Source organism: Hibiscus syriacus, unplaced genomic scaffold (assembly GCF_006381635.1).
Source record: "Hibiscus syriacus cultivar Baekdansim isolate YM2019G1 unplaced genomic scaffold, ASM638163v2 tig00110332_pilon, whole genome shotgun sequence".
NCBI classification, from domain to species: Eukaryota; Viridiplantae; Streptophyta; class Magnoliopsida; order Malvales; family Malvaceae; genus Hibiscus; species Hibiscus syriacus.
The window spans coordinates 9,118,603-9,133,768 of NW_024062688.1; the positions used below are offsets into that span (position 1 = coordinate 9,118,603).

Consider the following 15,166-nt stretch of genomic DNA (forward strand, 5'->3'; position numbering starts at 1 on the left):
TGGAAGAACTAATCCAACCATAAATACATTAACCCATACATTTGAACAAGTATAATTAATCGTATTAGCAAGCCAACTGATCTCTAAATGATGAGATCTCTTCAAAAATGGGCAATCTCTTTGATCTAACCGGCGCCCATTCATTCATCAACGGTTCAAGCTCATTGACGAAATCATCATCAAGTCCCAGAATTTCTGCTATTTCCGATGACGGTGGCTCAAATGCTCTGATTTCCATCAACAATTCCGCAGCTCTGTTCCTGGCTCTAATGTCTTCCGAACCCGGAACTTTTCGTTTGAGTATTTCGTCGAGCACATTCCGCGCATCATCGTATCTGCCTTGTTTAATTAGGCAAAGACCCAAGTTGCAGGCCTTGTTGGCATCCCGGTCGATCATCTGCGCTTTCCGATACACCACCTCGGCTGTCAAGTAGTTTGATTTTTGCATGTAAACCCACCCCAAGTTTCCCTGTGATATTCCGCCATTGAAGATTATTTTGTTTTTGACAAATCCGCCACTGAAGTTTCAATTGAGAAGGAAAAAGACATTCGGGAAATGGAGATCATACCAGTAATCTTGAAATTTCTTGCTGAACCGACACTTGAAACTTCTTGCCATGGGAGCGTGCGGTCTTGGTGCGTTTTCCATTGAAGATCTCCCCCTGGTATATTAATCTTAGCTTTCGTTTTAATAATTCAATCTGCTCGTCTGCTCTCCCACATTTCTGCCATGAACAATGCAATTGTTAGACCATTTCACTTTCATATCGTTTATTTTATTTATATCATTTTAAATTTTGTTTTGAGGCTCTTACGTCATTATATTTAAATGCTTTAATTTTTTGACTTCTCAGAGTTTATGAATTAGATCTGAGAACTAAATTATATATTTCTTATGATCAAAATAAAATTTAAATTCGAATTAATGAAGTTCAGTCTCCATATATATTGATGAAAAAGAATAGGATTGTAAGGACTTTTGACGATTCATTCTTTTTTATTAAAATCAAGAAGTAGAGAGAATCTATGTCCTACTGATTCTCTTTAAGCATATCTAATTCTTCATCATCTTCTTTAGATCATTTATTTTCTATATCCTTTATAAAACTAACACACACAATTTTTTTATTTAAATTAAAAAGAATCAAGTGTTGAAATCGCAATAATCTCATTTCTCCCATCAACAATTAACAATATTGGAATCAGAATAGGAAAAGATGGTGATACCTTGTATAAGTCGATAAGAACATTGTCAAGTGATTCCTGAGCTTGTTTGGAGCAACGGCCTCTGAAAGACTTGATGGCCTCAATGGCTTCTTCACATCGGTTGAGCTGCTTCATCACCACCGCCATATCTTTCAGTGCACTCTCAACTCTATCTCCCGCATTTATCGCCCTCCAAAACAGTACTATTGCTGCTTCCGGATCCTTTTCTACCAGCTGCCTCAAGCAATTCAACAAATTGTTAGCAGTTGAGAGAATTTTGACAACTAAATCGTTTGTTTACGAACAAATCGTCCTGAAATTCAAATTTTCTTCAATTCATATAAATATCTTGTGTAATTAATATATATATATATATAGACCTTTAAAAGTAATTATGGATTCGTCGTTAAAAGAAAGGCGAAGATACCTGAGCATGCTTGGCTTTGACATAAGGAGAATGACCTTGAGGAACTTTATGAATAACATGAAACAGCTGGTCTTGGCCTCCCATTTCTTTCTTCTTAAAATTCGCCCAAGGAAAAAAGAGCAACACCTCAGATTTCTCTTTCTCTTCGCTATCTTAAACAGCAAACCCAATAATATAGGTGGAAACAGTTACATACAAAGGGAGTTCAAAAACAAATCAAGTATACATGAACCCGGACAACTTCTCGTCCATGTTCTGCATTTATTTGTTTCACATCTCTCTACACGTCACTCTTTTTGTTTTACCCGTGTAACACATGCGTGAGGAAGGATACTATTTCCTTTCTCTTTTGCCTCTTTGTTTAAGCGGTGCTCTTCTTCTTCTTCGCTTCTATTTCTTATCTTTTCATACTTGTAATTCTAATTAAAAACCAATCCCCAATCAATGGGATGGTATGATTTGCAATTTGCGGAGATAGTTGTAACAGGTTTTACTATTGTGCAATAGGTTAATTGATAATAGTAAGCATAAAATAAATATTAATACGCCGTGATACATCGTTTATTTTAGAAGTGAATCCATTTATGATCGATGTAATCAAAGAAATAAATATTATCAATTCCATATACTAAAAAAATAAAACTCAACTAATTACTCGTTTTGAAGTAGGAAAAGTACAAAAATAAAGAGAAAATCGAAAAGATGAGTAAAGACCTCTCAAAACCAAAAAAAAAAAATTATTGTAAGTTGTGCTTTTCAACAGAAGAATGTGTAGCACGCTGAATATTGGTGATAATATCTTTTTGAAATATATTATAATAATGTTAAATCAAATTCGGATCCATCATGAAATTTCTTAGTCCATATGTCAAATTTACATTGATTGGGCATGCATAAGGACACAAACAAGGGCAAGTGATTTTTACTCCTGTTAAATACCCTAAATTAAATTCTGGCTTGGATATCTACTTAGACCAGGGATGGGCGCAGGGGAGACGGCTATTTTTTGGCTATAAAATAAATTTTTTATATATGATTTTTTCTCTTCTTGGTGAATTTTAATTTTTCTTCTATTTCGACTTTTAGACTAAAATTTTAAATTTGATCAAACTCGATCCGAATATATTAATATTTTAAAATTTGTAGTTTATAATAATATATTTATAATTATTTGTTTTATTTTAAATAATTAAAATAATATATTTTACAATATTTTATATTTTTAATAATTAAAGAATATATTTTAATAATACAAAAAAAAATTCTAAAATATTAAATATTATATAGATAAAAGTATAAATTAGCCGAGTCGGGACGGTCACCTTAAACTCGACTCCATCCTACCCCAAAATCATATACTATATAACTTGTTCCGTCCCCGAGTCCCGAAATTTAAAAAAAAAATCATCCTTGTAAGGTCAGATCAAGTCGAGGTCCGTTGAATTTAAATATTTTAATCATCCCTAGCTTAGACTTTCATTATTCGGTAAAATTCGAGTTTAAAAAATACTCTTAGATTTTTTTAAAAAAAACAACAACAATTAAGTACCAATGACCAATAGCTTGCTTGAATCTAGAATATATGGTTGCTATCATCATTTGTTATAAGCTACAAATACGTTTTAATATATAAATTTGTTTTTTAATTTAAATTGATCTTTAAATTTTAAAATCTGATTTGATCGACAAAAATATTTAAATTTAATTTCATAATTTAATTTAATGCTTGATTTTTTAAATTAATAAAAAACATATCTAAATATTAAAAATATATATTTGCCCTTACTATAACTTAAAATGATTGCACATATTAAATACGTTTCAAGTCTAGAAATATTTATGTAATTGATTAATTAAATTTGAGCCTAGTTACAAGTGCAAAATAAATTCTATTTTTCTATGTTCAAATTCATAAGTTGTTTGAATATAAATAAACAAAATACAAACGATAATGATGTAAACAATATGATGAAAGGAAAGAAAGTTGAGGATGTGAATGTGGCCACTTTAACGCCTAGGTTCAAACCGATATCAGTCCATAGTGGTCCTATCGTGTCCAAATTAAGTATTAGCATTGCCACTATATTACATAATATTGTATAATATAACTATTTTTTATATATATCTGGTTACATCTTGAACCACTGTCTTCAATAAATTATTCATTTATTTATAAAATCGGTTGATCTTATAATTATGAAAATTTAGAATTTTTTTCACTAGAATTTATAAGGTGGTCTCAATAGTTAAAGAAAATGTTATTTTTCATAGAGATTTTAGATTCAAGCAGTTGAGTATACGTTGTTAATGGTTAATTTTTTTTATCTATGTTTGGACCTTATTTTAATATATATATAACACGTTTAGTACATAAACTATTAATTTTTATTTGTTTTAGTACTTAAACATTTTTCTTTTAAAATCAAACATAACATTTACTTTTTGTTTCGTTTTAGTACCTCGTCATTAAAAACTTAGCAAAAAGGCTAATGTGGCATAGCTTCGATGGACAAACGACCAATTTGAATGCTGGGCCACAAGAGAATTACAAGTCAACCAACATAGTTTAGTTTCAGCTCCATTGGATGGTGGACCATGAGATCGAATGATGAAGAAATCGAATAGTCCATAATCGATTTGGGGAGATTAAGGCATTTCCCGATGAAACAGAGGTCGAAATCGCATTCAGTGGGCTAAAAAGTTTAGGCTTCATAGGCAGACAGATGCGACAACTAGCAACTGTAGATGCGGCGGTCGACGAGCCCGACCGTTGAGTTTTTAACGGCAGATACTAAAATGAAACAAAAATTAAATATTAGTTATGATTTTGAAAAAAATTAAAACTTAAATACTAAAATAGACCAAAACTAATAGTTTATGTATTAAACGTATAATTTATCCTATATGTAATTACCCAATAATTTGATGGAAATTTGAAGTGCAATAGTAAAATCAAGCTACCCTAGTAGTTAAAGTCAAAGATATGGTTGATATCTCTAAAGATATTGAGTTTAAGCACATTGTATGACAAGGGTGTTTAAATGTCCATTATCAAATGAATTGAGAGTCTTTCGAACAGATATTACCTTATAATCACCCTTAGATTGATAAAAATGAGTAAATTACATGTTTAGTACCTAAACTATCAATTTTGGTCCATTATAATACCTGAACTTTCAAGTTTTTCAAAATCATACCTAAAGTTTAGTTTTTATTTCATTTTAGTACCCCTGTCGTTAAAAATTTTAGTTTTTTTTTCATTTTAGTACCCCTGTCATTAAAAATTTTAGTTTTTGTTTCATTTTAGTACCAACATTCAAAATTTAACGTTAAGTTTTTTGGGGGGAATGAAAGTTTAGGTACTAAAATGAACCAAAACTGATAGTTTAGGTACTAGACGTGTTAAGTTTCTAATGGCAGAGTACTAAAATGAAATTAAAACTAAATGTTAGGCATGGTTTTTAAAAAATTAAAAATTTAGATACTAAAACAGACTAAAATTGATAGTTTAGGTACTAATGTGCAATTTAATATTAAATAATTAATATTCGATTCATTTTATTTTTAATTTTAACTAAGATGATGCGTCGTCTCATATTTGTTAAGAATGACTCCTTATGAACTAATCTAGAACTGAAAGGTGCCAGATCGTGCAAATGATTTTTACATAAATTAATTTAAAATTATAGTTGAAAAAAATTATTTGTTATATAATCTTAAAAAAAATAAATTTCTAATTTTTTTCTATAAAAAATACTTTTGAAATGAAAATATATATTTATTCTCAAATCTTATATTTTCAATATATAATATAATATTTAAAATGAATATTTTATCTTTTTAAAATTATTTTTAACGGTAAAATCTGTAATAATCCATTTTTATCCGAGTCTAAATAAGTCGACCCAAACCCACATACAAAATTGATCTACCTACTTAAACCAAGCCTAACAGACCCATTAACCAAACCCTAACTCAGATTCAAAACTAACATACCATAACCCTACTGTCGCCGCCACCGTCGAAGTTCCACGCCACCGGTCACCAGACTGAATCCTCTGTTTCATCAAACCAAAAAATCAATAAATCAACAGTGAAAAGTATGGTAAAAAAGAAAAAATAAATAAAACAAATCCCGTAAAATCTAGGAAACTCGAATTTCCCACTGTCATAACCCCAACCATACCCTTCCTACTTCCGTAGCCTCTATCAAATCAAACTTCACTATTTAAGTAGCAAAGAAAATCAAACAAAAAGGAGGGGAATCTAGATTCGAATCAGAAATGAAAAAAAAAAACAAAACAAAAAAAGAAGAAGAACGATCGTACTTATCTTCTTCAACATTGCCCGGGAAACTCGAGCGTCGCCGAAGATTCGAAGTTACCGAGAGATAACCTCTAGATCTAGGTTTGATTACTTTTTTCAGTGAAAGTGGTCATAGATTTAAATTTTAAAAAAATCAGAGAAAGTGAAGAGTGAACGACGAGGATGAACAAATGAGGCTATGTTTAAATTTTACCATATTCAATATGAATTTAATAATATTCATCGGGTTGACTAAACATTATAAATAATGTGTCAGTGAATTACCAACATTTATCGTAAAGCGTGTATAAGGTAGTAAATTATTACATAGATTTTAAGCAACAATAGTCGGTCATTTAAATTACATTCTAATGATCTCACACTTGATTTCCACGTCTCATCATCTCGGTGACATAGCAAAAGAACTTACGTCAGAAATAGAACTTAATCAGGAACACTTTTCGAATAGAAGGATAAAACACTGAAAAACAACTTACAAGGTTTGAATTTGATGAAACAGACTTCAGATTCAGACTCAATACGTCGAAAAACATAAAATATGACTTTTTCGAAAAAGTTGTTTTTTTTTGTCAAAGTCAACGGTCAACGATTTAATGTCAAAGTCAACTGGTCAACGACTCGGTCAACGACTCAACTTAGAAGCTTAAACGGTTCGGCTCAAAGGCTTAAACGGTTCGGCTTGGCTAAAAAAATAAGTTCGGGCGGTTCAACTCAGCGAGTTGACTCGGTGACTCAGACGAGTTGACTTAATCATCTAGAAGACTCGACAGAAACAACGCCCACACACGGCGGTGGCACATGGCGGCGCGTGCAGCGGTCAATTCCTCCCAACGACACCATTCGCCAAAAACAACTCGAATCAATCCATAAATCAACCAAAATCGATAGAAATTAACGAAGAACAAACTCTTACCCTTAACGGCAAACGGCGGAGGATACAACGGAGGGGACGATACCGATTGGGTTATGGTCGAAACAGAGTGGGGAGCCCGATGACGATGGCGGTGAGGCCAACCGACGATAAGATCAACGTGAAAACGCGAAAAACAACGACGGTGGGTTTAGTTCTCCATCGAGGCTTTGTTATCGGATTTGCGATGAATGACAGGCTTAGACAGAGAGAGGTCGATCAGGTTTTGCTCGGCGTGGGATGATGAGTCGATTGATGGTGAAAACTTAGCCTACGTCACCTATGGTGGTCGAAATCGAGCAGAAACAGAAACAAGGGTTCTTAGGTTTCAACGAAACTTTTCCGGGGCCTTTCACGACGATCGATGGCGGTTATCGAAAAATTGACAGAGAACTTTTGAACGGGGTGTACGACAGGGAACAAGGTGGTGGTGGCAGTGCACACCACCGTCGGCCAGAGATCGGTAAACGGATGGGGCAACGATTGGGGTTGGTGAGAGCTTGAAGGTTTTTACGATTTGGGGATTTTGTTTTAAATTTTAGGGATTTAAAATCCCAAACTAAAGAAATAAAACATATTTTTACTTAATTCCATTAGTTATAGTAGTCTTTCTTACATGGTTAAGGATTAAAGTGATGGTTTAGTAGGTCAAAGGTTCGATCATAACCTCATACACTTTATTATTTTTATTATTTATTATTATTATTATTATTCTTTACAAACAAAGAAGGGTTAAATCTGGAGCTAAGTCACTGAACTTCCAGAAGCTTTAAAAATTGACCCCAAGGTTTAAAGTTTTACGATTTGGTCCCTAAAATTGAGGGTGTTACACAGTAGCCTTAGAGTGTAACGATAATGAATTTTACATTATGCATTTGAGATTTAGGGATTGGAGTGACGATAAGAAAATGGTTAATAGTGGGGTTCGACGATGAGTGGATGAGTATTCGACAACAACGAGGTTGATCGACGATAAATGAGTTTGTGTATTGGAAATTCAGGAATTTGGTGTTTATGAATTTAAATTTAGAGATTTGGGGATTGAAACAACAATAAAAAAAATATGGGTCTAATGGTGGGTGGGTAAACATTTAACGATGACAATGGTGCAATGGCCTTTGATATTATGCATTTTAAGATTTCTTGGGGGATTTTATAGTAATTTTATTTTCTAATTTAACCATTTTTTTAAATGTTTAAAAAATTATAAACACAACATGTGTCATATTTTGATTGGTTGCTGTATTTTCTTTAACTTTCGTGTTGGAATTGACTCTAAAATAGTAACTTTGAACATGTTAGATAATTAATTCGAGTATAAAAAAATTTAGACACCTAAAATAAATATATGGTATAATTTGAGTACATATTTTTAATTATCCTTAGAATATATGATTTAATATTATTAGTTTATTTTATATAAATTTTAATACTTTCATTAATTTATACCATTTTTCTAATAATTAATTCAACTAAAAAAAATTATATAATTATATTTTTGTTAAATTCATCTCACGTTTAATATGATCTGTTGTAGTAATTTAACTTTAAATAAACATTATATACTGACATTATTTGAACTTTATCTCTTTTAGTTGAAGGTTTCACAAGTTTTAGGGGTTAATTTTATATACATTTTAATGTCCCCACATTGTTCCAAATACATGTTATTTTTTGTGGCTTCATTTTTTAATAAATATTAGATTGGGGTTAGGGAAGTTATGGGGAGGAGATCAAGTTGGTATGGGTGTTAGCCATTTTGAGTAGCCTTCTTTGCCATTTGTATTCACTTCTAAGTTCTATCAAAGTTCAAGTCTGAAGCATAGTTCATATGGTTTTTGTTTGGCCGAGTGATCCCGGAACCCAAGTGTTGTTCTCGTCTTTTGCTTCAATGTTTATAAACTTTGATGGTAACAAACTTGGATGGCTTGTAAGTTTGTGTGATTTCTTCACAAAATTGATGCCTTCAGTTGGAGTTCATGCTTTTCAGCACATCATTTTGATAACTGAAAAATTCTCCTCGTTGCATTTAAGAAGTAGCAATCTATGTAGACAAAAAGATTGTTTTGGGTTGGGATGGATTTGTTATTCTTTTACATTGTTTCCAAATGGATATTCATCGATTGATTCTACATATTCTACACTATCTTATGCATTCTTCAGAATCATCTCTGGCTAATAGGCCACACGAACAAGTACATTAGAATAAAGCCATTCCAAGAATCTTGAAATGGGCTTCATTATTTGACTCCTTGCTTGGGAATATGCAAAGTTTTATTGAATGCTAAAGCAAACATTTAAGATACCAACAAACACATATCTATTGAGCATCCTTGGAAAGAAGCCCGATACTTTTGACAGCTCGAGAATTGCAGAGTTCATCAACGCAGTCCCCTCTTTCGAGAACAGCAGCAGCCCCCATTCCACTGCCTGCAATGACAAGAAATTTATACACAAAGCAAATGAACCAGGGTTACCATTTCGATTCAATTAAGGTGTTCTTTGGTTTTTCATATTGTGTGGGAAGAGAGATACCTATGCACATTGAGATCACTCCAAAGCGACAGTCCTTCCCACGACGCTTCATCTCGTACAATAATGTTCCAACACAGCGAGCACCTGATAAACAAAACGATGTCTTAGTTAATAGGAGATATCCATCATGGCTATGCTTAGCCTCCCGTAAAGTTAGAACTTAGAACAGGTATATTGTTTATACAGTAATATATGTTCACTTCCATGCAGCAAGAAGGGTGGATAACCCAAGCAATTGTTCTTATATATCGCAAATTGTCAAATTTATGTCAGATTAGCACCTGTAGCACCCAAAGGATGCCCAAGGGCTATTGCACCTCCATTAACGTTGACTTTTTCACGATCTAGCCCCAACTTCTTGCAAGAGTATACATACTGAGATGCAAATGCCTGAGGAAAAAATACATTTTGCATGATAAGCAAACAGTAAAACTAAATTACTCAAATCAGATTCACCTTCAGAATAAAATCAACCAAAGAAACCCATTAACCTCATTGATCTCAAACAGGTCTATATCATCAACCTCAAGACCCGCAGACTTGACTGCAGCTGGTATAGCAACAGCAGGGCCAATGCCCATCACAGCAGGATCCACACCAACAGCAGCAAAACTTCTAGAAGAGGGTGCACAAGAAAGCAGTGAGGGGATTACAGATGCACTATTATGGTGCTTAGAAACTCTATAAGCAGTTTTCATTACCTGAAAACACCAAGTATTGGAAGTCCTTTCTGCATAGCCAAGCTTCTCTTCATAAGGAGGACTGCTCCTGCACCATCACTTACTTGGCTTGCATTTCCTAAGAAATAAAATAGTAACAATTTTCATTCAAACTGCATATTGTTCTTGACGGGGGGAAAATTTTCACAGTTTTCATTATTATATACCAGCAGTTGTGGACCCATTCTTTTTAAATGCGGGCTTCAACTTTGCTAGATCTCCCATGTTTGTGTTCGGGCGGATTCCATCGTCCACCGAAATTGTAGCTGGCTTCTCTTCTCCAGTTTTGGGATCCATAACCTTTGCAGATTAAAAGTTAATGAAAGAACATAAAAACATAAACCACAATAATTTACTGCAAAAACTTACCTCAGTAAATACAGGGACAATTTCATCTTTGAATTTGCCACTGGCTGTTGCGGCAGCAGCACGCCTATGAGATTCAACCTATGTTTACAAGTTGAAGGTGTTTCAGACTGACAACGATTAAGCTTATATTGGTAGATAAAAGTAAATTGAAATAAAAATAAACAGGACTTACAGCAGCCTCATCTTGCTCTTGCCGTGTCACACCATAGCGCTCTGCGACATTTTCAGAAGTAATGCCCATAGGAAGAAGGCAATCCCTGGCTCGGACAAAGGCCTCTGTCTGTAAAAAATAATGCAGTTGGATGATAACAAGTTGATGTAAAAAAAGGTCCTAACTAGTAAAATACTAACTTTATGTTCATGGTACCTTTGGGTTAACTTTGGGAACTCCAGGAACCACTTTATCAATTGTCATGCTCTCCAATCCAGCACCAATGCCTTAATTGAAGACCAAGATAAACCAGCATGAAGGTCACTCAAATATTCGAATATATCTGCCTCAGCGTTCACACACATATATATACACATATTTGTATACACACATAGATGAGAGTGAATATCCTCACCAATATCATAATATCCTGCTTTTATAAAAGCAGCAACATCGGCAACCGCTTGTAGGCCAGATGAACACTGCCTGTTGACAGTTCTAATAGGCACCGTATCTGGTTGACGTAGGTAATTGTATTAGCAAAATGTTGTAGAAAAGGTAACTTACAAGTCAATTTATGTCTTTCAATTTATATCTCTGCTATCAACATAGTAAAAGGATTTGGTAATGACTCCAAATCTAGCACGCCAATACCAATAAAAATATGAAATGGGAATTCAATAATTTTCAATGCAACAAACAGTTGAAACTCTAAAATTTCAACAAAGCAAAAGGGGTCCAAGGGAAAGGAATTTGAAAGAATAGACGTACCAGGGAAACCAGCATAGTATGCCGCCATCCTACACTCGATTCCTCTTTGCGAGCCAGGTGCCAAAACTGTACCGACAACTATATCAGAAACTTCACTTGGGTTCAGCTTAGTTCTATCTATCAAAGCCTGCATTGAGAATTAACACAAGATAGGAGGAGAAAGAAATTTGATGTCAAAGAAATTCAATACAAAAAACCAAAAGCAACATCTAACCTTCAAAACAGAGGCAAGTAAATCATCTGCAAGTGTATCCTTGAAGCCTCCACGTTTTGCCTTGCATATTGCAGTGCGGCATGCCCTGTACAACAACGATTTTACTGCTCTTTGATGCAACATTAACAGAAGAAAATCGTTCCTTTTTTGGGTGTAAAAACAGGGTATCCCCAAGCCATATTGGAATGGAGACTATTCCTTCACATAGAGGGTTCTAAGGAAAAACCCACCAACATATACACTACCTGGACTTAGAACTTGTGCTCTCACCCTTACAAGGAATGAGACCACTATCACCTCATCCAACTACTTGTTGATACCATCTATACTTTAACTCTTTGCTAGACGGGTCGATTATGAACCAAATCTAAAACTCAAGTACTCAACCCATCCCTAAACAACTCAAAACCAAAACAATTAAACTCAAAATGACCCCACATGACATGTACCTAAGGTGATCGAAACTTGAAAAGATTCGAATCCGTATTGACTCAGCTCAAAAAATTCAGTCTCCAACCCATAAAAGTTGAATCTAAAATGACCCAAGCTCGAAATTAAAACAAGCCTAAAATGACCTGAACAAATTAACCCAGAAATTTTTAACTAAAACTGACCCGATCTAAACTGATTGGACTCAACCAACCCGAGCTAGCTAATTGAAAGATCCACTCTATACACTTAATGCATTTTTTTTATTCAAGTAGTGACAAACATTTTTACAAAAGATTTCAAAAAAGTAGACCAAGGGAAAACAAAAAAATTGTAAAACAACTTACGCCACAATCACAACATCATCTCCGAAAGCAGCCATCCGGTGATAAGCAGCGGCATCCCCAGCCGCACAATTTGATGGCTGATAAAATTAAAGGCAAAGCCATTATTTCAAAAAGAGAAGAGAAAGAATTAAAAAATAACAAAATCTAAATACCAAGAACGAAGCTTACAGAGAGAGTAGCAGCAGATTGATGAGAAGAAGAGGGTCGTAAATGATGAAGCAAAACTTTCTGCCTGTTGAGTGCTTTCTCCATATCAATCTGTGACACTAGTTCTCTCTGATCTTGCTCTTGTTTCCTCTCCACCCTAACAGGGTTTATACTTAATACCTACACTGCTCCACACACGTCTCTTTCAAAGACTTGGGAAGTCTAGTCTAGTCAAGCTGTTCGGTCAGCGGTGGCCGTAGCTTTCTAGCTTTTACAAATAGCAAGCTTTATTTTATTATTATTAACAAATGCATACTTCTAACAACAAATGAGTGGATCAAGTTTATCTTCCTCCTTTTCTTATTGTTAAATTACTCCACATGTTTGGAATTTTCCGCGAAAATTACTCCCACGTTTTTCTTGTTGGAGAGTGGGAACGGAGGGCGTTTTTTTTTTTTTTCTTTCCTTTTCTACTACTGTTTTTGCTTTGGTAGTTGGTAACGTTATAAATAAAGTAAATTATATTATAAGACTTAACTTCATAATAATAATATATATAAATTAAATAAATAAATATTTAAAATACTAAATACATGTTCTTATTATATATTCAAAATTAGTGTTTCGATTTTATTTGATTTTGTTATGATTACTTGATTAGACAATGCTCCAAAATATAATTATCATCTAAGAAAATGAAAGATGTGACCAAGAATATTAATGTGATCCAAATTTAATGAATTTTGATCATATAAGATTAAATTTTATTATTTTAAAAATCCGATTAAGTTAAGTCTATTTTTTAAGAATAAGGCCATGTCAAATTTAGATTTAAGATGAAAAATCTTAACTTGGTTTAACCCAGAATAATATTATAAATATCTCTTATATTTAAGTATAACTATAATGAAATCTCTATATGTATCTTTAATTATATTACTATTTTACTTAATAAAAATGAATATATTTATATTGAGTCATATCAAATTTTAATCTTGAAAATTAAAACAAATAAAAATTCTTTAAACATGGATAAAAAAATATTAGAAAAAATAAAATACTGAAATTTAATTGGAATGGATAATTTTTTTTTTGGCGAAACTGAACCATACATATCCTTAGATTTGTGAAGCATGGGCCGGATGTCGATGGCTGAGATATTGAATTGACTGGGAAAGTCTAGTCAAACTTCTTCTTTTAGTAAAAATGCATTACATCCAACAACCCATGGGTAGAATATGGAATTGTCTTTTTTTTTTTTTTTTGTAATGTTCCACGAAAATATCTCCCACGTTTTTTCAATTGAATGGTGATTCGTGTTTTATTTGTATGATATCAGATTTGATGAAAACTAGAGTAGACATGTTTGGTGATTTGTGTCTTCCATCGTCTATGTCAATAAATAGATATTAGATCAATAAAATTTTATTAATGAATATCTGACAGATAATTATTAATTATTTGAGTGCTCTTTAAGTAAAAATACCTAAAGAATAGCCCTCTAGCTACTCACCTCCGTATCCTATTGATAATTCTTTCAATAAGGACATTACGATCTTAAAAACGCCTAAAGAATAGCCCTCTAGCTACCCACCTCCGTATTCTAATGGTAATTCTTTCAATAAGGACATTACGATCTGAGCTGTTAATGATCCTATAAGTTAAGGACAGTTCCCAAACATCTCACCTGACAATACTCTAAGCTTAATTTACGTAATTGTGATAATATCAACAAAACAAGAAGAAGAAGAAACTCCAATATTAAAAAAATTTGGTTTTAAATGGATTCATTTCGATATCTTATGAAACACTTCCAACAGTGTACAAACCCTTTTAATTATATTAACTTTATCTTAACAAACACTAACATATCACCAAGAAAACAAAATTGAGTGAATTTCACCTTTTAGCACCTAGAAAAATACACCATGTTGCCCTAACCCAACAGAAAACACCCGTCCCGAGGATAAAAACTCAACCACCTTCTCTTTCAAATACAATTGTCATCTAATAAAGAAAATGAATGACGCTGTAGCCATCGCCCAATTTATTGTTATGGGAATTAGTTAGAGTGTCTTCAGTTTAGTTCGATTTTTTATTAAAAATTAAATTGAACCGAAATAAATGGATTTTTTAAATTTTAAACCGAAATCGAATGGTTAAAAAATTGAATTATGTGAAACCGATTTTTTCAGTTATGTTCGGTTCGGTTTGTCGGTTTTTCAATGAAAAATTCACTTAAAACTATAAATTCACAAAAAAATTGTCTATTCGGTTCAATATGAACAAGTGGGTTCCATATGGAAAACCCGAACCAAACCGAATCAATAGAATTGATCATTTAAATAACCCGAAACCGAATCGTTTAAAGGTAAACCCGAACCGAACCATTTTACTCTATTTGTGTCGATTTTTCGATTTTCTCGGTTTAGTTGCTCAGCCTAGAATTAGTTGATTAAATTAACTCTATTTACATCGTTATATAATAATTTTTTAAAACTATATATAATTAACTTTAATTCAAAGATGGAAATTATGATGAACTTTAAATATTATAATTACACTTCAAATTTTTTACGAGAAATAATTATTTTCAACTTAAAAATATTCTATTT

General features: G+C 32.9%; 2 protein-coding genes and 1 long non-coding RNA gene across 4 annotated transcripts in view; all 3 read right to left on the reverse strand.

The window, feature by feature from the left end:
- Window positions 1-15,166, reverse strand: part of LOC120119747 (protein SULFUR DEFICIENCY-INDUCED 1-like) — a 24,322-nt gene continuing 9,156 nt past the window's right edge. The window contains exons 2-6 of one of the 2 annotated variants that reach the window (XM_039139562.1): window positions 11,127-11,129; window positions 1,634-1,710; window positions 1,228-1,440; window positions 570-725; window positions 1-469 (exon numbers count right to left, since the gene is read on the reverse strand). In XM_039139562.1, coding sequence (XP_038995493.1) covers window positions 65-469; window positions 570-725; window positions 1,228-1,440; window positions 1,634-1,710; window positions 11,127-11,129 — 854 coding nt within the window. In that variant the 3' untranslated portion in view covers window positions 1-64. Of the gene's footprint in view, window positions 470-569; window positions 726-1,227; window positions 1,441-1,633; window positions 1,790-11,126; window positions 11,130-15,166 lie in introns of those variants that run through there. The other variant, XM_039139561.1, reaches the window with a different exon arrangement.
- Window positions 4,099-6,101, reverse strand: LOC120119750. The gene is made up of 3 exons (XR_005515859.1): window positions 5,962-6,101; window positions 5,630-5,691; window positions 4,099-4,424 (listed from the first exon to the last, which is right to left on the reverse strand). It is a non-coding gene; the product is annotated as an uncharacterized LOC120119750 (long non-coding RNA).
- LOC120119746 (3-ketoacyl CoA thiolase 1, peroxisomal-like) overlaps window positions 8,993-15,166 on the reverse strand; it is a 27,085-nt gene continuing 20,911 nt past the window's right edge. Inside the window, exons 3-16 of the mRNA XM_039139560.1 lie at window positions 12,573-12,664; window positions 12,405-12,481; window positions 11,629-11,713; window positions 11,415-11,541; window positions 11,059-11,157; window positions 10,860-10,930; window positions 10,665-10,772; window positions 10,493-10,570; window positions 10,291-10,423; window positions 10,106-10,202; window positions 9,896-10,019; window positions 9,686-9,794; window positions 9,405-9,488; window positions 8,993-9,299 (exon numbers count right to left, since the gene is read on the reverse strand). Coding sequence (XP_038995491.1) covers window positions 9,190-9,299; window positions 9,405-9,488; window positions 9,686-9,794; window positions 9,896-10,019; window positions 10,106-10,202; window positions 10,291-10,423; window positions 10,493-10,570; window positions 10,665-10,772; window positions 10,860-10,930; window positions 11,059-11,157; window positions 11,415-11,541; window positions 11,629-11,713; window positions 12,405-12,481; window positions 12,573-12,656 — 1,386 coding nt within the window. The 5' untranslated portion in view covers window positions 12,657-12,664 and the 3' untranslated portion in view covers window positions 8,993-9,189. The remainder of the gene's footprint in view (window positions 9,300-9,404; window positions 9,489-9,685; window positions 9,795-9,895; window positions 10,020-10,105; window positions 10,203-10,290; window positions 10,424-10,492; window positions 10,571-10,664; window positions 10,773-10,859; window positions 10,931-11,058; window positions 11,158-11,414; window positions 11,542-11,628; window positions 11,714-12,404; window positions 12,482-12,572; window positions 12,665-15,166) is intronic.